This window comes from Leucoraja erinacea, chromosome 1, assembly GCF_028641065.1.
Source record: "Leucoraja erinacea ecotype New England chromosome 1, Leri_hhj_1, whole genome shotgun sequence".
NCBI lineage: Eukaryota > Metazoa > Chordata > Chondrichthyes > Rajiformes > Rajidae > Leucoraja > Leucoraja erinaceus.
In genome coordinates this window covers 50,476,490-50,499,374 of record NC_073377.1, presented here as the reverse complement: position 1 = coordinate 50,499,374, position 22,885 = coordinate 50,476,490, and the positions used below count along the sequence as shown (strand labels likewise).

Here is a 22,885-nt window from a genome sequence, read left to right as displayed (position 1 = left end):
GATGAACAGGGAAATTCATTCTGCTAAAATCTGGAACCAGGGCTGCCAAAAAAGGATGATCCCGCATTCCACACTGTGGCCAATAACGATCTCTGCAAAGCTATCAGGAACGCCAAGAAAGACTTCCAAAACAGGTTCGAGTCTTAAATGTAATCAAATGAATGCCGGACAAATGTGACAGCCTGAATACCATTATGGACTGACTACAAGCCAAATCAGGAACATCTTCAGCATCAACGCATCTCCACTGGAAAAGCTTGATGTCTTTTACACCAGTTCGAACAGGGAAGTAAATCTCCACTTAGGTGCATCTCAATAGTTACTTTATAGTCACATGTATCTTGTGAAACTTTGCGTACAACCCAATAAAATCATACTCTACCAAAGCAGAGTAAATAGCTACTATTGTAGTGCAAAAAGAATAGTAGATTTGTTCCAAGACATTCCCGCTGGCTCTGTCCCATACAACTCGGTGGCAGGCCAGGTCTGCTTTTACAAGGATAAACTCTCAGAAATGACCAGCCCGAATGGAGTCCCTGAACAGATTCTGAATTTTTGTGCCCATCAACTGGCCAGTCAATCTCTTCTTTGCCCCATTTACTTCACAGAAACCTCAATCATCCCCATTGCCAAGAAAAATAAAACCATCTGCCTCAATTACCACCACCCAGTAGCTCTAACATCAATCGCAATGAAGTGCTTTCAAAGAAAGGTAATGGCCCACATTTGCGGTGTTTCGTTTTGGCAGCAGGATTGGTCCAACCGCAAGCAAAATAGGTTGAGGCTGCTTACGCTTGATATTTGTTTTTATTTAATGGAATGAGAATCGAGTTGAAATATGTAATTGCATGTGGAACTGCATTTAAAACTGTAATTAAATTGACAATTGACTGTTTATAAAAGTGTAGAATATATACATTTTTTAAATGAACTGTTATTACATCTCGTTTAAGAAGGAACTGCAGATGCTGGAAAATCGAAGGTAGACAAAAATGCTCGTGAGGCAGCATTTATGGAGCGAAGGAAATAGGCAACGTTTCGGATCGAACCCCTTCTTTGTGACTGATGTGAGGGTGGGGCGGGAAGAAGAAAGGAAGAGGTGGAGCCAGTCGGCTGAGGGAGAGCTGAGAAGGGGAGGAGAAAGTAAGGACTACCTGAAATTAGAGACGTCAATGTTCATACCGCTGGGGTGCAAACTGCACAACCGAAATATGAGGTGCTGCTCCTCCAATTTACGGTGGTCCTCCATCTGACCATGGAGGAGGCCCAGGACAGAAAGGTCGGATTCGGAATGGGAGGGGGAGTTGAAGTGCTGAGCCACCGGGAGATTAGGTTGGTTATTGCGAACCGAGCGGAGGTGTTCGGCGAAGCGATCGCCAAGCCTACGCTTGGTCTCACCGAGGTAGAGCTGCTGACATCTAGAGCAGCGGATGCAATAGATGAGTTTGGAGGAAGTGCAGGTGAACCTCTGTCGCATCTGGAAAGACGGCTTGGGTCCTTGAATGGAGTCAAGGGGGGGAGGCAAAGCCACAAGTGTAGCATTTCCTGCGGTTGCAAGGGAAAGTGCCAGGAGAGGGGGTGGTTCGGGTGGGAAGGGACAAATTGACCAGGGAGTTATACCTGATGGACATGGGAGTCAGGGAAGAAGTGTAGTCCAGATAGCCATGGGAGTCATGGCTATCTGGACTACACTGACTCCCATGGCTATCTGGACTACACTTCTTCCCACCCTGCTTCCTGTAAGGACTTTATCCCCAACTCGCAATTCCTCCGTCTACGCCGCATCTGCATCCTGGATGAGGTGTCCACACCAGGGCATCGGAGATGTCCTCATTCTACAGGGATGTAGATGAGGCTCTCACAAGGGTCTCTTCTATACCCCGTAACTCTGCTCTCACTCCCCATCCCCCCACGTAACAAGGGCAGAGTCCCCCTTGTCCTGACATTCCACCCTCCCAGCCGTCACATACAACAAATAATCCTCCGACATTTTCGCCACCTCCAACGCGATCCCACCACTTGATACATTTGGTATCTGCGACAAAGGTTCACCTGCACCTCCTCCAACCTCATCTATTGCATCCGCTGCTCTAGATGTCAGCTGCTCTTCATCGGTGAGACCAAGCGTAGTCTTGGAGATCGCTTCGCCAAACACCTCTGCTCGGTTCGCAATAACCAACCTGATCTCCTGGTGGCTCAGCACTTCAACTCCCCCTCCCCTTCCGAATCCGACCTTTCTGTCCTGGGCCTCCTCCATGGCCAGAGTGAGGACCACCGTAAATTGGAGGAGCAGCACCTCGTATTTTGTTTGGGCAGTTTGCACTCCAGTGAACATTGACCTCTCAATTTCAGGTAGTCCTTACTTTCTCCTCCCCTTCTCAGCTCTCCCTCAGCCCACTAGCTCCACCTCTTCCTTTCTTCTTCCCGCCTCCCCCCCCCAGACCAGTCTGAAGAAGGGTTTCGACCCGAAACTTTGCCCTTTTCCTTCGCTCCATAGATGATGCGTCACCCGCTGAGTTTACCTTTGTTATAACATCTCAATTATTTCACTACCAGTGATTTTAGTTTATTAGCAAGCTTCCCATAGAGCAGAAGCAAGTGTCCTTTAGAAATATATACACACAAAATCCATTATTTTCTACTATTTCATTTTAAGTTAAAATTATGTGGTGGGAATGAGCACACTGCTAAAAAAAAAAAAAAGCACTGTACTCTCATTCTGGCCACTGGTGGAAAGATGAGAGGATGGACATGTGTCTGAGACCAAAAGAGTAATGGAAAAAATGTGTGGTTGCTCTACATCAATTTGCAAATGAGGTTATATTAACCTCATTGGATTATATGTTATATTAACCTCACGGTGGACATTAACTCATTGGAAATGGAAATGTATAATTTCCAATAAATTACGTTCTAATGAGATCTTAAATGTTTCTCTCAGCTGTTTTATCACCGTTCAAAAGAAAAATAACAAAATTCCAAAATTAAGTATTTTAAGATTGCTTTCTACCAGATAGGCATAATAATGAAATGGCTATCATAAAATAAACTCTACAACTCTAAGCATATACTTCATGTATCTTAGTGGCAATGATTTCAATTTAATTGGAACTGACTCGTACTGATGTTCCAAGATATCTCTTCATTACATGAGTTTTTAAAAGATTAAATATTAAAAAATATGTAAAACTTATTTTTATTTCCCCTGCAATCTAATGGTGGGGTTTGAGATGCCATTTCACAATATATTTTGAAATTAGTGTCCAGTTCTGCGATGTTATTGATTGAGCATTTGAAATAGTAAGTTACCAGTATCTTACCAGTGCAGCAACATAAACTTTGTAGACTGGATCAGCACAGACCATTGAGAGTACACTGCAACATGATTCCACCACCACGTCTCCTGAGATATCAGTCTGAGATGCTCCATTGGCTCCCATTAGACTAGATCCAGTGTCACTTCCACTAATACAGGAGGAACTTCCAGAACGGATTTCACCATTTGCCAACAGCAAGGCACCACTAACATCATGTGAAAGACGTCTTAATGCCATTTCGCGTACATTCCAGTTCCGAGAAAAGAGACAGCTAACAAGTTCCATTCCAAATACCTAGACAAGAAAATAAAAAGCAGATTATAACTAAAAATCTACATAGTTAGAACACTTTCTCCAAAGATATTTTTAGATTAAAATTCATATTTTTTGCTCATAAATCAATGTAAAAAATGTCAATGCTAGTTTTACCTTGTGAACATTGTAAACTTGCAGAATGTAAGAAACTGGTTTCAAAACATTTACCATACAAAGCAAGGGGTGTGCATGTTTAAAATTACAATGCATTCAACTGCCCTGCAATAACATTTTGCGCAAAATGTAGTTTAATATTTCTGTAGTGCCCTCACCTGAATCCAGGGTTCCGTCAGCTCTTTGTAAGAGTGTGGAATTTGTTGGACACCATAATGATGAAGACTAAAGTCACTGTCTTGCTGTTGTCTCTGTGCAGCTACTTCCTGTGGCTGATTCTGGACCTGTATTGAACTTTGAGATTCATGGCTTTAAAAAGGAAAAATAGAACCACGTTGTAAAATTCTGTGATAAAAATATACCAAATTAATTAATATTGATTAATAACTAGATTAATGCAAAGCACAAGCTCAGATTTTGCTGGCAAAATGTCAGCAAGTTGTGTTCTTCTGCATTTGACATCTGCAACATTTTACTAATGGTCAGCACTCTCTCTCTCTCTCTCTCTACCCTCCCCCTCACCCCCTCTTTCAATGAACTCCTCAGAGCTGTATCTTGCTGAGAATTCCAAGCATTCATACAGGGGAGTGATAACTTCTAAAAGATTTCAGAAAGTCAAAAGGCGTTCAAATATGACAGCTTTTATAACTCCAAGAACAAGTCCTCAACAGAACCATCACTGGACTGCTGAAAGCTTTGGCCACCTGTATCCAGATTACATATGGAAGTTCTGAAGAGATTCGGAGTTTAGGCCTTTATCAGCAACATTTAGGCCTCTACCCCATTCTAGCTTTCAAAACACAGCGAAGGAATGAAAAGGCAAAAGCACAAAACACAATCTAAGATTCATGTACTACAGGTACAGCAGGCAGTGAAGAAAGCTAATGGAATGTTGGCCTTCACAACAAGATTTCAGTATAGGAGTAAAGAGGTTCTTCTGCAGTTGTATAGGGCTCTGGTGAGACCACATCTGGAGTATTGTGTACAGTTTTGGTCTCCTAATTTGAGGAAGGACATCCTTGTGATTGAGGCAGTGCAGCGTAGGTTCACGAGATTGATCCCTGGGATGGCGGGACTGTCATGCGAGGAAAGATGGAAAAGATTAGGCTTGTATTCACTGGAGTTTAGAAGGATGAGGGGAGTGGGGTTCTTACAGAAACATATAAAATTATAAAAGGACTGGACAAGCTAGATGCAGGAAAAATGTTCCCAATGTTGGGTGAGTCCAGAACCAGGGGCCACAGTCTTAAAATAAAGAGGAGGTCATTTAAGACTGAGGTGAGAAGAAATGCTTTCACCCAGAGAGTTGTGAATTTATGGAATTCCCTGCCACAGAGGGCAGTGGAGGCCAAGTCACTGGATGGATTTAAGAGAGTTAGATAGAGCTCTAGGGGCTAGTGGGGTCAAGGGATATGGGGAGAAGGCAGGCACGGGTTATTGATAGGGGACGATCAGCCATGACCACAATGAATGGCGGTGCTGCCTCAAAGAGCCGAATGGCGTCCTCATGCACCTATTTTCTATGTTTCTATGAAGCAAATTTTCCCACCTGTGTAGTTCATGGGACTTCCATTTGGCTCTGCATAGAGGACAGATCAACGTTTCCCGATTCCTTCTGCATTCTTCTGCCCCTAAAATCGTTCAACAAAACTTAATATCCACGCAAGTGCAGGTCTTGAAAATAACCACCCCTCACACTAATATTCAGGTATATTATATTGCTTTAAACTTCAAGACAGTTTTATGGATCATTGCCTCCATACAACACCACAGGGTGTTGACATGGATAGAAAATTGTTTGGCAGACAGGAAGCAAAGAGTAGGAGTGAACGGGTCCTTTTCAGAATGACAGGCAGTGGCGAGTGGAGAGCCGCAAGGCTCGGTCGGTGTTGGCGCCGCAATTGTTTACCATATATATTAATGATTTGGAAGAGGGAATTAGGAGCAACACTAGCAAGTTTGCGGCTGACACAAAGCTGGGTGGCAGTGTGAACTGTGAAGAAGATGTTAGGAGGTTGCAGGGTGACCTGGACAGGTTGAGTGAGTGGCAGATGCAGTATAATATAGATAAATGTGAGGTTATCCACTTTGGTGGCAAAAACATGGGGGCAGATTATTATTTCAACATGGTTAAGTAAGGTAAGGGGGAGGTGCTGCGAGACCTGGGTGTCCTTATACACTGGTCACTGAAAGTTGGCGTGCAGGTACAGCAGGCAGTGAAGAAAGCTAATGGAATGTTGGCATTCATAACAAGAGGATTTCAGTATAGGAATAAAGTGGTTCACGAGATTGATCCCTGGGATGGCGGGACTGTCATATGAGGAAAGATTGAAAAGACTAGGCTTGTATTCACTGGAGTTTAGAAGGATGAGGGGGGATCTTATAGAAACATATAAAATTATAAAAGGACTGGACAAGCTAGATGCAGGAAAAATGTTCCCAATGGTGGGCGAGTCCAGAACCAGGGGCCACAGTCTTAGAATAAAGGGGAGGCCATTTAAGACTGAGGTGAGAAAAAACTTTTTCACCCAGAGAGTCTGCCACAGAGGAGAGTGGAGGTCAAATCACTGGATGGATTTAAGAGAGAGTTAGATAGAGCTCTAAGGGCTAGTGGAATCAAGGGATATGGGGAGATAGCAGGCACGGGTTATTGATTGGGGACGATCAGCCATGATCACAATGAATGGCGGTGCTGGCTCGAAGGGCCGAATGGCCTCCTCCTGCACCTATTTTCCATGTTTCTATGTAACTGTTGAGGCAATACATTCCAGAGTGAAAAATAGTGTACACTGCAACACTGTATACAGAATTCACACACATTTCAGCCAGTTGCATCTTATGTTTTGCTCCAGTATCGCTGATGATAAGGTACCCGGACGTGGTGACGACGGACGAGAAGCCGATGCAAAGAAGTGGAAGCCAAATAACCAAATGGAAACGAAGCCGAAACGGCAAATAACCGAAAGGGAGGGACGCCTAAATGCAAACTAACCGAAAGGCCTACATCGCCTACAAGCCAACGAACCGACTGCCACTCAACAGAAAAGTCAAATTACGGACATGACGTTGCCGGGGGGGGGGGGGGGGGTGGGACTTGTCAGCGGTTGGTCCAGATCTCCGTGTCCATCACATCATTGGTGGAGACGGGAGGGTGGGGGTCATTTTTCCCACACAAGCCATTGGTGACTGGGCAATCTGAACGCATGCACCAAGTTGTAAGCGGCCGAAGGAGCGCATCCCTCGGGACAGCCCCCACTCTGCCACGGCCACGGACGCCCTCCGCCTTGTCTCCCCCGTGCGGCCGCACTGTGACGGGCTGTGGGTCAGGTGGAGCGGAGGTGTGGGACAGGCTGATCCCTCCGCCCACCCAGTCACTGACCGCGATCGGACCCCAACCCCCACAACAGGGTGATTTCCCCCCCCAACCCTACCTCCCACACCGGGCGATTCACCCCCATCCCGCCCGCGAGGACAGATGGCTCGAGGCATAGTAAATCGCTTTTAAATCATGGGACACATACACATTCCCCGGCGGGCCCATGACAAGTGTGCGTAACAACGAACAGTTTTATCTCCCCCTCCCCTCCCCCCCCCCCGACAACACGAAGCACATTTCATTTGTTTAATAAATGTATTAAATAAATAAAACGTGCTTCTTGTTGTCGGGGGGGGGAGGAGATAAAATTGTTCGTTGTCGTGCACACTTGTCATCGGCCCGCCAGGGAATGTGTGTGTGTGTGTCCCATGTTTTAAAAGCGATTTACTATCCCCGCGGCCGGGATGGGGGCGACCCATCCCGGTGTGGGCGTCAGGGTCCGGGGGTCGGGGGGGGGAAATCACCCTGGTGTGGGGGTTGGGGTCCGATGGCGGTGCATCGCGGTCAGTGACTGGGTGGGCGGAGGGACCAGCCTGTCCCACATCTCCGCTCCACCCGACCCACAGCCCGTCACAGTGCGGCCGTACGGGGGAAGACAAGGCGGAGGGTGGCTGTGGCCGTGGGAGAGTGGGGGCTGTCCCGAGGGATGCGCTCCTGTGGCTGCTTACAACTTGGTGCTTGGGTTCAGATTGGCAACCTTTCGCAGCCTTTCGGTTAGTTGGCTTTTAGGCATCCCGCCCTTTCGGTTAGTTTGCATTTAGGTGTCCCACCCTTTCAGTTAGTTGGCATGTCGGCTTCGTATGCTTTCGGTTATTTGGCGTTTCGGCTTTGTTTCCATTCGGTTATTTGGCTTCCACTTCTTTGCTTTGGCTTCTCGTCTGTCGGCGCCACTTCTGCACACAGAGTGATAAGGCTAGACTACATTACAGCAATCCAATTATTATTTGTTAAATGGCCTGGGTCTTTATGAGCATGCAAAGCAAAGCATAGACCACGTTTCAAACAATGATCCAGATTTGTGTACCATTATTTTAAAACTGACTTAAATGCGTTCAGAAAATGGTCATAGTAATTCTCATTTCAGAAGTTCCCAATTCAAAATAATTTCATATTTTAGAATGAATCTTTCAAATCACTCATGATGGTCACATGGGTTCAGTTGAGACCAAAAATAACAGAGATTAGAAACTAGCAACCAAATGCAAAAATTAGAAAAGTTCATCAATTTAAATTTGCAAAACAAATCTGCATCATTTTTGCAAATATTTGGTCAGCCATACTTAAATAGAAATAGTCAGTCATCCTCAAATGTGCAAGTTTTCACATTCCATTTGTTAAAAAGTAAAACGTTGAAAAAGAATCAGAAGCTTACAGATTGACATGCAGTGATGGTGAAGTTTATTCCTGCAGCCTTCTTCACACACTGTTAAACTTTCCTCATCCAGCATATCCAGTAAACAAATGGGACACATTTGCTCTTCTTCATCCTTCAAGCTACAATGGTTAAAATAATAATTTTATAGCTTCAGGAAATTAAGTTTCAAAACTCTTCCCTGTGGATAATATACACAATCTCAAATAAATCATTTTTCCTATTAGAACTACAATTATCAAGTGACTGAGTTCCATTTAAAAGTTACTCAACAACATGGAAAATCAATTTTCAAATGCCCAACAGTGAAAATTCATGTGATGAAAATATTTTAAAAATTTTGTGACTTTGTCTGGAATTAAATATGTGGCTCACTAGGAGGATAACATCTATTCTTCAAAAAAACATGCACTTAAGTACTTGCAAGAGGCAGATTTGCTTTTAAGTCACTGGAAATGTAAAAACTGTTCCCGAAGGAGGAATATGAGAGAAATAAGATAAAGTACTAGAGCGACACAGCGGGTCAGGCAGCATCTCTGGAGAACATGGCCAGGTGATGTTTTGGGTCAGCACCCTTCTTCAGGAATATGAGATTTTTGAAGTTGAGCGAATTGTGGGGAGAGAGGGGCAAGAGAAAGATGGGGAGCAATGCAAATTAATAAAAACCTAATTGAATCTAATGTGTTTTGGAGTACCTGAAAGTCAAGTACTGCAAGTTCTTGCTTCCTAATGAGGACAAATTGTCTGCAATTCTCTTGATCTTTCCTCCTCCACTATGCTCCACAAACTTTCTTTAAGGCTATTTGTTCTTATACGTACCTATTTTCTGAATTGGATGTAGATGTACTGGATGAAGCAGATATATGCGAGTTAGACATACGGGAAACAAACTTTTGTATGGTACTACGTGATGGTGCCTTGATACGCGAGCTCCGTCTATTGTGGTACTTCTGAAACAGACTCTCCACCTTTTGAGAAAAAAAAAAATTAATTCTTGACTTCTAAAACAGGCATTTCATAATATTTTGATTAAAACCTATCCTATTACATTACTTTGACGACTTTCCACAACATGTGTCTGAAAATGCACCCTTCTTCCTGAGCAGAGATTGCTCGTACATAATTAATCAAAGCCTTCATCAAGTCTGGCACATTTCCTCAGGAAGTCTTTCATAAATAGAACAGTTTTGGTATCTATAGCCAAAAAACACAATCCCACCCCCAAAAACAAATCTCACTCTCCAGGATAACCACGTCTGCAGCTGCTGTCCTTTTCTTCCTAAGCAATCCTTATCCATGTCCCATTGGCCCAAAGCACTTTTAATATTTTACATGCCCAGAGGAACAGCCTACTGTAGAATAGTGAAGCAAAATGCAGACAAATCAAATCCTTTTCTTTTGTTATTTCACTCGGTATTAAATCAACAGACCCTGATGTTCTGCATTATCAAGTCTAAGTTCCCCTTGCTGGGTCATAAAGTCAACTACATTAAGTATAGCAATCCATTATATGTTCTTCCATAATCTTCAAGTATTTCCGTATTCTTTCTTTCCCCCCCCGAACACTTATTTGAGGCAACGACTGTGTGGTTCTCTGATACAAAATGTTGTATTTGCCCTTTAAGATGGCCCAATAATTATTCCATTCCACATATGCTAAACAAGTCTACATGTAAATTGTGGTTTATCCTAAAAAATATGCTTAGGCAATTTTTTTTTTTTAAATTAATCAAGTATTTATAATCATCTCCAGAAAAATGTATTGATAATAAAAGGAAACAAGGTTGTGTTTCAGATGAGATGATATACTGAGGTCTAGCTCATCCGCTCAGCTGGGCACAAAACACTTTACATAACAATTCTATGGTAGAGAAGGCAAGTCCGTCTGGCTGGTCTGTCCAATATCTAGCGCACCGCCGATATAATACATTTATTCATAAAAGTAATTTATTCATATTTGGTGGACTTTAGAGTCTAAATTAGAGGGCTGTTTGTAAAATCAGTGACTGTTCTTTCTGGCTAGATGGTATTATGGTACATTCTAGGACTGAAAGTTGTTCCACAAATTCAATCTAGTGATTATGAATTCCCAAAGAAATGTATTTCAAAGTTCTACTTACCTCAAAATTTTTTAATGTCTTTCTCCATAACAATGAATCAGAAGGTTCTAACTGGAAGACTCGTAACATAACAAATAGAACATGAATGCAGAATGTTCCACGTCCACAACTGCAGGTCTATAAAAGATTAAAATGACAATCAGGGATTGAAGCTTAAGTCTAACAGAAGGGCACTCAATCTTCTAGAGCAGATCTAAAAGCATTGTAAAGTAATTGAAAGGTGTTGTTACCCTCACTATACCCCGCTCCCCAGCTGAGACTGGACGTTTAATTTTAGCAAACCAAAAAAAAGCATACATTTTCCCTGTCTGTTAAAGAACAGGAACATTGTGACTTTTAACTAATTGACAAAGTATAAATTCAGTATTACAAACCTACATGTCTTTGTGGGACTTCAAATTAGATTTGGCATGCAAAAGATTTAAAAAAACCCCAATAAAACTACACCCATTTCCAGCTCTAATTTGCATGTAGTGATATACATTAGATATACTCCGACTCAGCAGGTCTCTGCTACAGGACACTGGAGCTCCCCTTTTTGGAAAATTTCCTTTGCCATCCCAATCTGTGCAGAGGAACTTTCAATATAGACACAATTGTCACGTACTTGCTCAGGTCTCCCATCCAAACACACCCTGCCAGAAACTGATGCTTTTGGGGGACAATGTCCCAGAGGGGATAGGATACTAGCATGCCAGAAAATTGTACTTGGATTTTCTCAAGTCCCTGCAAATACTGCAGGCAAATTTTGAGTTAGTTTTTTCAAATTTTCATTGACCTTCACCATAGTTATTTTAAGAGCCACCTCTTCAGTGTTTAATTGCACGACATTATGTGTTTAATCATAGTCAGCACAGTAGTAGAAGGGAGGCTACTACTGTAGACATGTTTCTGGGGCCGGCTAATACAGGATAGTCATGGATTCAGGTGGACATGGAGGCTGATGAGGGGTAGAGGTCACCCTCATCATATCCAGGTAGCCTGAGGAAAGGAGCGAGCCTGCAGATCTGCAACATTCTAAATCTTTGTCCTTGCAAAGTATGACACAAACGTTCCCCCACACACTTAAATTGGACATCCTTTCAAACTTTCATTACTCCTTCTCAAAATACAACTTCAAATTTGCTTATAGAGTACATGGACTAACTTTAGACATTAAAATTAAAAAGGCGAGTGACTTAATCATAGAAAGATCCCCATTTTCCATCATCACATAAGCACCTACAGCAATATGCAATGTTGGATATTTAGAATGTCAAGCAGGTAAAGTGCTAAATGCTGTTTAATCCCATGTAATCTAGCAGATGCACAATTTATGTAAATAACATATACAGTTTTGTAAAAATGCAAAGCATCTTCTTTTGAGTGTAGAATAGCAGAGTTCACAAAAACAATCTACTCCATATTTAGCCTAAAGAGATCAATAGATCAAGTGAATGCTCATTGCCCACTACACTAAACACTCCACTCAAATTGCCAACATTAATGTATAAATTCTACTTTGACTGAATAATTGACTGCATAAATTCCAATCTATATCCGATCTTGAAAGCCGATATAATTTTGGTTATGGGAATAGCACACAAAGTACATCGTAAAAAATAAAAAAGCATTACCTGCCAGGAATTTACAACATAATGATCTCACATTTGATTAACAAATTAAGAGGCATGGACTGTCAAAGTAATGTACACAATAATAAATGGAATAGAAGGTTATGGAATATGTTATGGAACCATCAAATGAGCAACACCTTCTGCCTTCCCTCATTTCTTTTATAAATGAAAATTAAAACATTAACAATTGCTATCCAACTAACCTGAGGACCAATAAACACCCTGTACTTATTGTCAGGAACATCGCCACCAATTAGGAAAGAGTTTGGCCCTATTTGCTGCAGCAAGTACAGTCGTGCGCGCATTACTTTGTTGACTCTACGGTTAGTTTCTTCTGGGCTGTAAGGTGAGAAGCCATCAGGTGAAGGAGCTCTCCTGGGAGGCGTCACACGTCCATTCTGAAACTAAAGAAGAATGGAATGAGATTGTAAATATTTTTGCAGCCAGATTTTACATTTTCATTTTTTAACTCACGGAATAATTCTCTGACCGGAAATGTCACCAATCCAGTCTATAGAGATGCGCCTGACCCACTGAGTCACTCCAGAAGTTTGTGTCTTTTTTGTAAACCAGCATGTGCAGTTCCTTTTATCTCCATCTCTGGAGCAATTATTCTTTTTGGTCCGGTCCAATCAGGTATGTATACAAGTAAGGAAACCAGTATTTTTATAGCTTGAGTCAACTATTTAATAAAAGTAAGCACTTCACCATAAAAAGCAAACGGCAATTTAGATAAACAAAATGTGTTGCAATTATTCAAGTTGATTATGAATTTTACCTTTATTTTTCCTATTTTTCCAATAGCACTATTTACAGGTAAAGTTTTCTTTAAAATCTTGAAAATGTTTCAGTCTGCTATGTCACAAGTGGTCTTTCTTTTTCTCCATCATTCTCCTACCATGCCATTTCCGATTTCCAGTAATTCATGTTTAAGCAGGACACAGAGAGTATTGGGAAAGAATTGCTTTTCTCATGCCAAAATACAGATGAGTATTACACAAATTTGAATGCCTTGCGTTGTTCTTTAAGAAACAGAGCAGCATCTTCAGCTTGTGCAATTAAAAAAAACAGAAAGTGCCAGTGACAGTTTAGAGTCAGGCAGCATTTGTGAAAAAATTGAATTAATATTTCAGATCGATGATCTTTCATTTAATGTAGTTCCACATTTTTATTTTTACTTCAGAATCCAGCAACTATAAGCTTTCTTCTTCTCCACATGGTGCTGTAGCAAAATTCTAACAACGCTTATGAATGGAGCTTGGCTAAACTATATAGGAATAAGAGTGCAAATTCAGACTTTCTTTCAGCGAAAGTGACTCATGACATTAATATGGTTGATATTCATGCAGCTAGTTAAAGCAAACCTAGATAGCGCTTCAAAATGAGAAAGCGACAACCCATCTTTAGTGGCACTTTTTACAACACACTATTTATTTCTGAACTGTAGTTAAGATGTAAAAATCCTCTAAATAACTAGTTATCTTATTTTTTGCTTAATTATTAATTATTTTTTGGTATGTCTGTGCAAGTATGCTTACAGTCCACATTTACAAGAGGGCGTACGGTTCGAGAAGATTCGAGAAGGAACTTTCTTTACCCAGAGGGTGGTTGGAATCTGGAACACATTCCCAGAGGGGGAGGCAGATACTTCAACGTTGTGAGAGTATTTAGAAGAGCACTTAAATCACCAAGGCGCACGTCAACTGACCATGGGCTGGTGAATGGGATTAGTAAAGATGGGTACTTGATCTATGGCAAGGACACACTGGGCAGAAGGGCCAATTTCTCTGCAGAATTACTTTTCCTTTTGTGGGTGAACCTATAACCAGGGTACAAAATAAGCTACTGGAGAAACACAAAGGGCAATGCAGCATCCATCTGAAGCCCTAAAAAAGCTATATGCAACCTGCCTTTTGCACCAGGTCCCAGCATTTGCAGTCTCTTATGTTTCATATAACATGGTAAAAAATAATGGGTAATCCATTCAAGGCAGAGGAGCCTAAATACATTCTAAAATGGTTGTGTATTTGGAATTCAAAAGGGAAGCAGAAGCAGAATCTTTAAATGTTTTTCAAGGCCAGGATAGATTAATTCACGTCACCTAGAGTCCCAAGATGGTTAGCTCAAGCATTACTAATGTGAAGATGTCAAACAAAAAGGCTAATTTAGATATTATTATGCATTGTTTTGTATTTACCTTGCAATTTAATGTTTTCAATTATTGTATGTTTAAATATTTTTCCTTTGTAGTTGGTTAAGGATAGAAATTCTTACTTCATGCACTTACAGGAATTGGCGATATTCTTTTCCTTCTTGCACCAGGAGATTCGGACTTTGCAACATTTTTTGAAGATGATGACGATGATGTGGCCGATGAAGATGAGCTACCAGGTGAAGGACTGCGCCTTCCTCGTTGCATTTGTGGAGAGGCATTTGCATTTGTTTGACCTTCAGCTACTTGTTTTCCAAACTCTGCCCCATCTGCTTTCACTGGAATTGGTTTCACAACCTGCAAAGTATTCAACCATGACTCCCCGTTAGTTAATTTCCAATGATCACGTTTACAAAAAGAAAAAGATTTTTAATCGAATTTTGTAAATGATTTGCAAATTTTCACCAAATATATGTGGGCATGATATGGAATTAGCACGGATTACAACATTTAAAAAATTCTGATTCATGAAATGTTAAGATATCAATAATAATTTCATATCTATAAACATTTGCTAGACCTGTATTACCTTTTACAATTAACCTGTTAACTCATAGTTAATGTAAATACCAAAAGGAAATGGAAAAAAGTATGTGAAAAGCTTAAATCCATATTTCAATGAAATCTTCGACCAGTATCTGAAGCAACAATAGAGGGCACTGTGATCAGGCTTTAAATGTTATGGTAAGACAAAAAACCATTACATCTGCAAGATACATTATTTTAACTCCTTTACAATGCCAAAATATAGCAGTCAGTTATTAAACATGTACACTAAAAAAAAAAAAAAAGTGTTCAGCAATGGAATTATTTTACTTTGATGGTAGACAGAAATGCCTTGATGCTACTTTTAAACTGATTATGTTATTCTGGATTAGGCAAGAGTATTAAAATTATGCAGACAAAAGCAGGCACTAAAGCAAGAAGATTAGAACAAGTCTGAAGATTGGTTCATGTTTGAATTGATGCCTGCGATAACCACATTATATTATAATTCCTGAATAATCCCTAACAGAAGTCAGATGCAAATTCATTAAGCAGAATGAAAAACCAGGCTGAAGAACTTACACAAACAGTAAACCAGGAAATAAAAATATTATAATTATGTGTGTGTTTTCAATCATGCTTCAGAAAGCAACAGGGATTTAGTCATTGTACGTGAATAAAAGTAAGAAATGGAATTGCTAGCGTTTGAAACGTTAAAATCTTGAAATTGTGGAATGTTGTGTGGATGAGAGTCTATGTTTCGAGACTAGTTAAGTCTTACCTGCTAACATTACAAAATGCAATTTGAATTTATCTCTGTTCTTACTTTTAAACGCATTAAATGACAAATATTTATACTTTCCATTGAACAATTCAGATACCTCTAGGCAAAGTTCATTGTCATCGTAACTTTTTTTTGGCCAAAAATAAGCATTTCTTTTTGAACAGTATGTCGTTCTACTTACTACAGGTCCCCGCCTATTCCTTCTTTCTAGCCATTCATGCTTCCAGGCTGGCATACACGTCACTTTGAGCTTTTCCCTAATGGTGCGCTCTTCTGGGCGGTCATCCATCTTCGTGAACCCTCTGAGTGTTTCCTTGTTTTCGATGTCACGACTGGGGAAAAATAATGCAAATACAATTAAGTAACAAAATCCGTTTTCTGTTAATAGATAATGCACATTAGTCTATTACTCTTCAAACAACAGTAGTGCATTTTGCCCTGACTTTTTTGAACCCCCGCCCCTCTTTTAAAATGCACACGGGTGGGACAGAATAAACTACATCTCTCTGATGGAATAATATGGCTGCAATTTCCAAAAGACAAGATCCAAGAATATCTGAATAAACTAGTGTTTGTGTCCAAAATGAAATCTCAACAAGGAATAAAAGTGTTGTTTTATTCATAAAGAACTTGTTCAACAATTCTTCCAAACAAGGCACGTAAATATAACTGCACTGCACAGCCCTGACAAAAATATTGATTCCCCCAACAACTTTAGCACATTGATGTGCGGACATTTAGATTTGCAAAAATATCGCTTAGCATGTTGAGCTGTAACCTTAGTTCTGACACTAGAGGCCCTCGGAGAAACATACCAATTAGGTTATAGTGCAAGGACAAATAACCCAACAGAGCATAAGACAGTTTACAGACAAATAATTTAGGCTAGTGCATTTAACTAAAAAAAATGAATCCTACTGAGCAGACTGCTATAGCTAACGCCTTCAGTAAAACAAGGCTGGTATTATTACGGAGTACCATCACCAATTTATCTCAAAAGTTCAATGATATTGAAACCATTAGGAATGCATGTGACTATTTCAGCAGTTTGTACCACCGCTCAGAGCAAAATATATTTTAATCACTAGTCACAAGTAGTAAACCTACAAGATTCATTCTACTGCAACCGTTTTACAAGAATAGGCACCCTACGCTTTTACTTCTAAGGAAAATACACATTATTAATAATCCTGTACATGTGGCACATTTCCTGTTGAGCCAACTTCCTGTTTTTAAAAAAAAGCTATTCTCCTCTGCTGCAGAGGATAAACAAAAATGCAGCATCCCAACCTCTGCAAAGACCCGAGGGTTGGCAGCAGGGGATTCGTACCTGAAGGCAGGTAGTAAGGCCAGAGCAGTTTAAAGTCAACAACAAACGGTAATTGGAGGATTAACAGATGGGAGATCTGACCAGTGCCATAGCAAAACTGCCTCACAGCTCCAGAGACTCAGGTTCAATTCATACTTCTGATGCAATCTGTATGGATTGCACATGACCTCCCCGTGACTATACATGTTTTCCCAGAAGCTCCAGTTTCCTCCCATTTCCCAAGACATGCAGATTAATTGGCTATTGTAAACTATCCCATATCTACATATGTGGTGAGAGAATAGGCTGAGGAAATAACTGATTAATGGGATTGCTCCATGAGCCAGTTTGGTAGGCTATTTAGCCCGTCGTGTCTACATCTCAAGAAAATTAGGCAATGGGAGAGAAAGAGGGGAAGAGGATGAAAAGAAAAGAAGTTTAATAACCACCTCTGACGCAAATTTAACAAGAGCATTTGGGATGCTAATGCCTGAAAGATTCATCCAGCAATTGACCCAAAAAAAATGCAACTGGCAGTAAACAAATTTTTATTTGAATGAGAGTACGATCAAGGAAGAATCAAATGTTAACCGTTTTGATTTTGGGAATAGGATTGCAAACTGAATGCATGCCGAAAGATGGAGGGTGGGTGCAAATTAAAGCTCAACCACAGAGTGCATTAATAACAAGGGAAACACAAAGTGCAGGAGGAACTCAGCAGCTCAGGCAGCATTGTGGAAGAAATGGATACGCAATGTTCAAGGATGGGATCTTTTTCAGATGAATTAATAATTACATTAATAATTTTTATACTCAATAATAACAGACACATGTTCATGCCAAAATGGGATCCAGAAAGTCAAGCTGGTAGATTTCCAGTTGAACAGCCTTGAGGATTCCATGTTGGTTATCTCTCATTCCATTTTCTCATTGGATTATCAGTCTGGGTTTTCCCTTATCAGTTACCAAACCAGGCTATGATGTGCCAACTCTCCGCCATTCAAAGTTCAAACCTGTTGCAGTTTGATAAAGTATTCAATGACATGAAGCTGGTTGACTCTCTACTGCTATCCTGTCAACGAAGACAGGTTCATGGACTCTCGACTTTCCCTTCCTGAAGCCAATAATGAGCTCTTTGGCCTTGCTAACATTGAGAGCAGGATTGTTGTTTTGCCACTATTTAGGTTATTGATCTCCCTCCTGTATTCTGACTCATTTTACCAGTCATTTGTCCATAACAATGGTATTGACAAATTTAAAGCATGTTGGAGCTGTGTCTGGCTACACATCATAAAATGATTATGGATCTTTCATGTCATCCTTGGCTACTTCACCCAATCCAGCCTCAATGCCAACCTGACAAAGTCGTCCTGGGAGATTTTTCAGGTTTATAAACCTAGAGGGAACATGCTTTGGCCATAATTTCCTCCAATTACAGTTCACCAATGCATGAGGTACAAAACCTATTAAAGGCACTGATGTAGTCAAAGACCATCATGATATTCTACCTTTTGAGGATTTCCTAATGGTGGGTTTATCATTACTGCTTAACCACAAAATGATATGGTGCATTATGACCTTCAGGGAGTGAACATTACATGTAGAAATTTTGCAATTACATTTTGCAAGGTGCAGGGGCATAATCTTTTTGTTTTTTGGTTTGTTTAAGTGTTTGTTATGGGTTTATCTCAGTGTATCTTGTGTGGTGGGGGGGGGGGGGAAAGAAACGTTCTTCAGTCACCCTCAACGGAGATGCGACTTTTTTCATGTTGAATCTCCGCCTCCCCTCTCGCGGCCTAACAGCTTAGATTGGAGCAGCCTTTCCTGGAGTCGGGCTCAGAGCTTCAGCAGCAGGCGCAGAGTGGATTTTTCCATCGCAAAGCGGGAGTGAACCCTTGCCGGGGGTCGCCAGAAAGGCGTGCTCTGATCGCTGGCCTGATGACTTTGGCATCATGGGGCTGTGGTCTGCGGAGCTTCTAGCCGCTGGCGTGGCGTGGATTTACCATCCAGAGTCTGGGATCCCTTGCCGGGGATCGCTGGAGAAGAGCTCCGATCGCCGGCCTGCAGCCTATAACATCGTGAAGCCGCGTTCTCTGGTAGGTAAGTGTCGATTCGGGCGCTCCAAGCTGCGGAGTGTGTTCGACTGTCCCGACGTCGGAGTTTAGATCATCCGACGAGAGGGCCTGTACATCCGGCCGTCCGTAGTGGCGACTACGGAGGGTTCATGGCCACGGATGAACAAAGGAGGACTGACTATACTTTGTTGCCTTCCACCACAGTGAAGAATGCTGGTGGATGTTTGTGTTAAATTCTATTGTGTGTTTTTTTTTAAAGTGTACCGCTGCTGGCAAATTCATTTCACTGCACCTTCGGGTGCATGTGACGAATACATTTGACTTTGACTTTGTGAAGAGCTGTTAATTCTAATAATTAGATGAAGGGGGAATAAAACCACTGATATAATCTTGGAACCTCAGTGCTGCTACCCAGGCTTTTTTTTTTTTTTTTATAAAGTCACACCAATGGAAGACTGGTCTTCAGGCATTCCTTTATGACTCCAGTTTTCCTGGATCATTCAACTATGGAAAACGCATTCTGTTAATACTGATCTTAGCAGCAATGCTTAACAAATTCCCCATTCTCTTCATTATAATCCAATACACAAGGCATTTCCAAGGATAATATTTTGATCATTAGCTTTTGTTTTGTCCATGTTGCTAAAGACTGGTTGCATTGTTAACACTGCAAGATACAATTCTTTCAGTTTCCTTAGTTACATCTTGCTGTGATTTCGTGGAGGAATTGCAATATTCAATCAGCAGCTGGTTACCACCTGTGAGGTAATTTACCTCATAGGATGCAAATATCTGACATCTCAAATAGCCTCTGTTGGCTATCTGAAATAGCAGTATCAAATCTTATCTTCAAAAATAAAATGTACTTATATAACCAACTTGGTAGAACTCAAATTTTGTCATGCACAAAATTAATATAATTTTTTTATTAGTTAACACCTTGTATTTTATGTCCTGAGCTTGGATCCTTCAACTGTTGGTAAGTTTCTATTTACATTAGAACCTCACATAGGCCATTACATGTGTAAAGTTTGCACATTTACTTAGTAATTCCAGGTTTTCTCTAGATGTCTGGTTTCTTCCAACATCCAAAATAATGGAGGATTGGTAGGTGCCCATAGTGTGCAGATGAATGGTAGAATGTGGGGAGAATAAAATGGGTTAAGAAATAATTAGCACAAAAAAAAGTGCTTGAGAATGGTCTGTTTCCTATATATTTGTGGCATACAAATTATCACATGAAATGATATACTAGTTCATATACCACACAGACCCATCCAGGTGACCAAGATTGAAGTAACTAAAGATGCCAGAGGGTGCGTATTTCATGGCCAAGCAGCTAATTCTTCAACACTTTCACTTCCAGAACAGAGAATTATTGAAGGACAATCAGATGCCCCATTGTGCCAAATTCAAGATAAGAAGACACTACTGAACCTGGGCCAATATTTCCTCCATGTTACGGTGGTGCATTGGTAGAGTTGCTGCCTTACAGCACCAAGGCCCAGGTTTGTTCCTGACTACAGGTGATGTCTGTGCAGAATTTATACTTTCTTCCATGTGGGATTTCCCCGGGTGCTCCGGTTTCCTTCCACATTTCAAAGATATACAGGTTTGTAGGTTAATTTGGCATTGGTTAAAAATTGTAAATTGTCCTTGGTGTGCAGGATAATGCTAGTGTATGGGGATCGCTGGTCAGTGCAGACTCGGTGGGCCGAAGGCCTGTTTCTGTGCTGTATCTCCAATCTAAACATTTGCTAGGAACAACACTCATTCCTTCTTTGCCACCTCTCTTTTTTGGTCCCATTCTCTATCCATGCATTAGAACAGTTTGTGTAGGAAAGAACTGCAGATGTTGGTTTAAATCGAAGGTAGACACAAAATGCTTGAGTAACTCAGCGGGACAGGCAGTATCTCTGGAGAGAAGGAATGGGTGACATTTCGGGTCGAGACCATTTTTCAGACTGAAGACGCCTTGACCCGAAACGTCACCCATTCCTTCTCTCCAGAGATGCTGCCAGTCCCGCTGAGTTACTCCAGTATTTTGTGTCTACATTGGAACAGATTAGTTAGTTTAGAGATACAGTGACCAGCAATCCGCACACACTGAAGCCAATTAACCTACAAACCTGTACATCTTTGGAATGTGGAAGGAAAATTGAGATCCTGGAGAAAACCCAGGTCACGGGGAGAATGTAAAACCCCGTACAGACAGCACCTGTAGTCAGGACCGAACCCGGGTCTCGGGCACTGTAAGGCAGCAATTCTGGCAAGAGTGTGGCAAATACAGAAACAAAATCAATTGTACTGAAGCACGCTTAGATTTCACTTGAAAGACCCAAATTCCATAACAGTTTGGCGATGGGCCCCAACTGCTGTTCTTCAGTGCCATAAATTTATTTGATACTTCTTAATATGGTTATTTTACACAATTAAAGCTTACAAGGCAATTCTTTTCTTACAATAGGTTGGTTAGAATTTCAGAGTTGCTCCCCAATCCAGAGCATAACAAAGTGTAGAAGGAACTTAAAAGTCAAGAGTGCAGGGCTGCCAACTATCACGCATTGAGCGTGAGAATCATGCATTTGGCCAAATTCTCACGCTGATCACAAATTTCTCACGCTCTGTCGTAGGAAATTCTGTGATCAAAGAAAAAGTTAAAAAGCATGAGAGCCGGGGCTGAGGAAGGGATGGAAGCAGAAGAACGGGCAGTCGGGGCTGGCGAGTGTTTGCCGGGCTGGCGAGTTGTTCACTGCAGCTCCGGCCATGGAGCAGCCTCAGTGCAAGAGTCTCAAGCCGTCGGAAGTGTTGCGCCGCTGCCGTGTGAGTCACTGTGCCGAATTTGCCAAGGTGATTGGCATGGACCAGGCTGTGGCTCGGTGCATCCTGGAGGACAACCAATGGCTGCTGGAAGTAAGTACCAAGCACTGGGTAGAAGCAGTGGAAGATAGTGGCCTTCAAATGGGGGTGGTTGGAGAAAGCATCCTTCTTGCCTGCTAGATTTTCACTTACTGTAACTTCAGGAACAATGTTTCCGATGTTGGGGAAGTTCAGAGCCAGGGGTCACACAGTTTAAGGAAATGGTAACAGAATACATACAGCCGAGTATAATATGGATGAGAAATTGTGTTCAACCAACTGATGATTTATTTGACAAAGTAACTAACATGTTAGATAACAAGAAAGCCAATGGATGTAGCAAATTTTGTTATGCAAAATTTTGTCTGTAAAGTGCCCCATAAAAGATTATCACATTAGATAAGCACCTGTGGACTTGAACGTAATAGGTTAAGTCCTGGGGGTCAGGTAGGGGGCTTTATGTGTGGGCCCCATACATTGTCACTGCAGAGGGGCTAGGAGCAAGGTCAAGTGTGCATTCAGAGTCAAGGTCTGGAATAGTACTAGGAGTGCAGTCAAAGCTGGGACCAGGGGTGTGTTCAGCACTGGGAACCTAAGCAGGTAAGCAACTATGATAAGGGTAGAATAGGGGGCCAGGTGTAAGGCTGGATTCAGGGTCAAAATGAGAGAAGGTATGCAACTGGAGTCAGGGTCAGGAGTAGTACCAGGTGTGCAGTGAGACCCAGGTTGGTCAACATGGGCCAATCGTTTGATTATAATCTTATTTCCATACATGTATATACTAAGGTCATTCATGTGCTTCACTTGTTGATCAGAGTCTGGCTCTATTGTGGAATGTAATTAGGAATAATATTGCATTCAAGTGCAAGTTAAGACTTGCTACAGTATGCACCAGATTTCAAATTGAAATCAATTTCAAACTGAAAAATG

The 22,885-nt window shown here is 41.4% G+C and overlaps 1 protein-coding gene across 1 annotated transcript in view; it reads right to left on the bottom strand.

The window, feature by feature from the left end:
- The window catches only part of map3k1 (mitogen-activated protein kinase kinase kinase 1, E3 ubiquitin protein ligase), an 84,649-nt gene that overhangs the window by 31,105 nt on the left and 30,659 nt on the right, over nucleotides 1–22,885 (bottom strand). The window contains exons 2-10 of the mRNA XM_055634559.1: nucleotides 15,894–16,044; nucleotides 14,518–14,739; nucleotides 12,434–12,634; nucleotides 10,615–10,731; nucleotides 9,314–9,462; nucleotides 8,495–8,616; nucleotides 5,296–5,377; nucleotides 3,905–4,055; nucleotides 3,321–3,611 (exon numbers count right to left, since the gene is read on the bottom strand). Of these exons, the coding sequence (XP_055490534.1) occupies nucleotides 3,321–3,611; nucleotides 3,905–4,055; nucleotides 5,296–5,377; nucleotides 8,495–8,616; nucleotides 9,314–9,462; nucleotides 10,615–10,731; nucleotides 12,434–12,634; nucleotides 14,518–14,739; nucleotides 15,894–16,044 (1,486 nt within the window). The remainder of the gene's footprint in view (nucleotides 1–3,320; nucleotides 3,612–3,904; nucleotides 4,056–5,295; nucleotides 5,378–8,494; nucleotides 8,617–9,313; nucleotides 9,463–10,614; nucleotides 10,732–12,433; nucleotides 12,635–14,517; nucleotides 14,740–15,893; nucleotides 16,045–22,885) is intronic.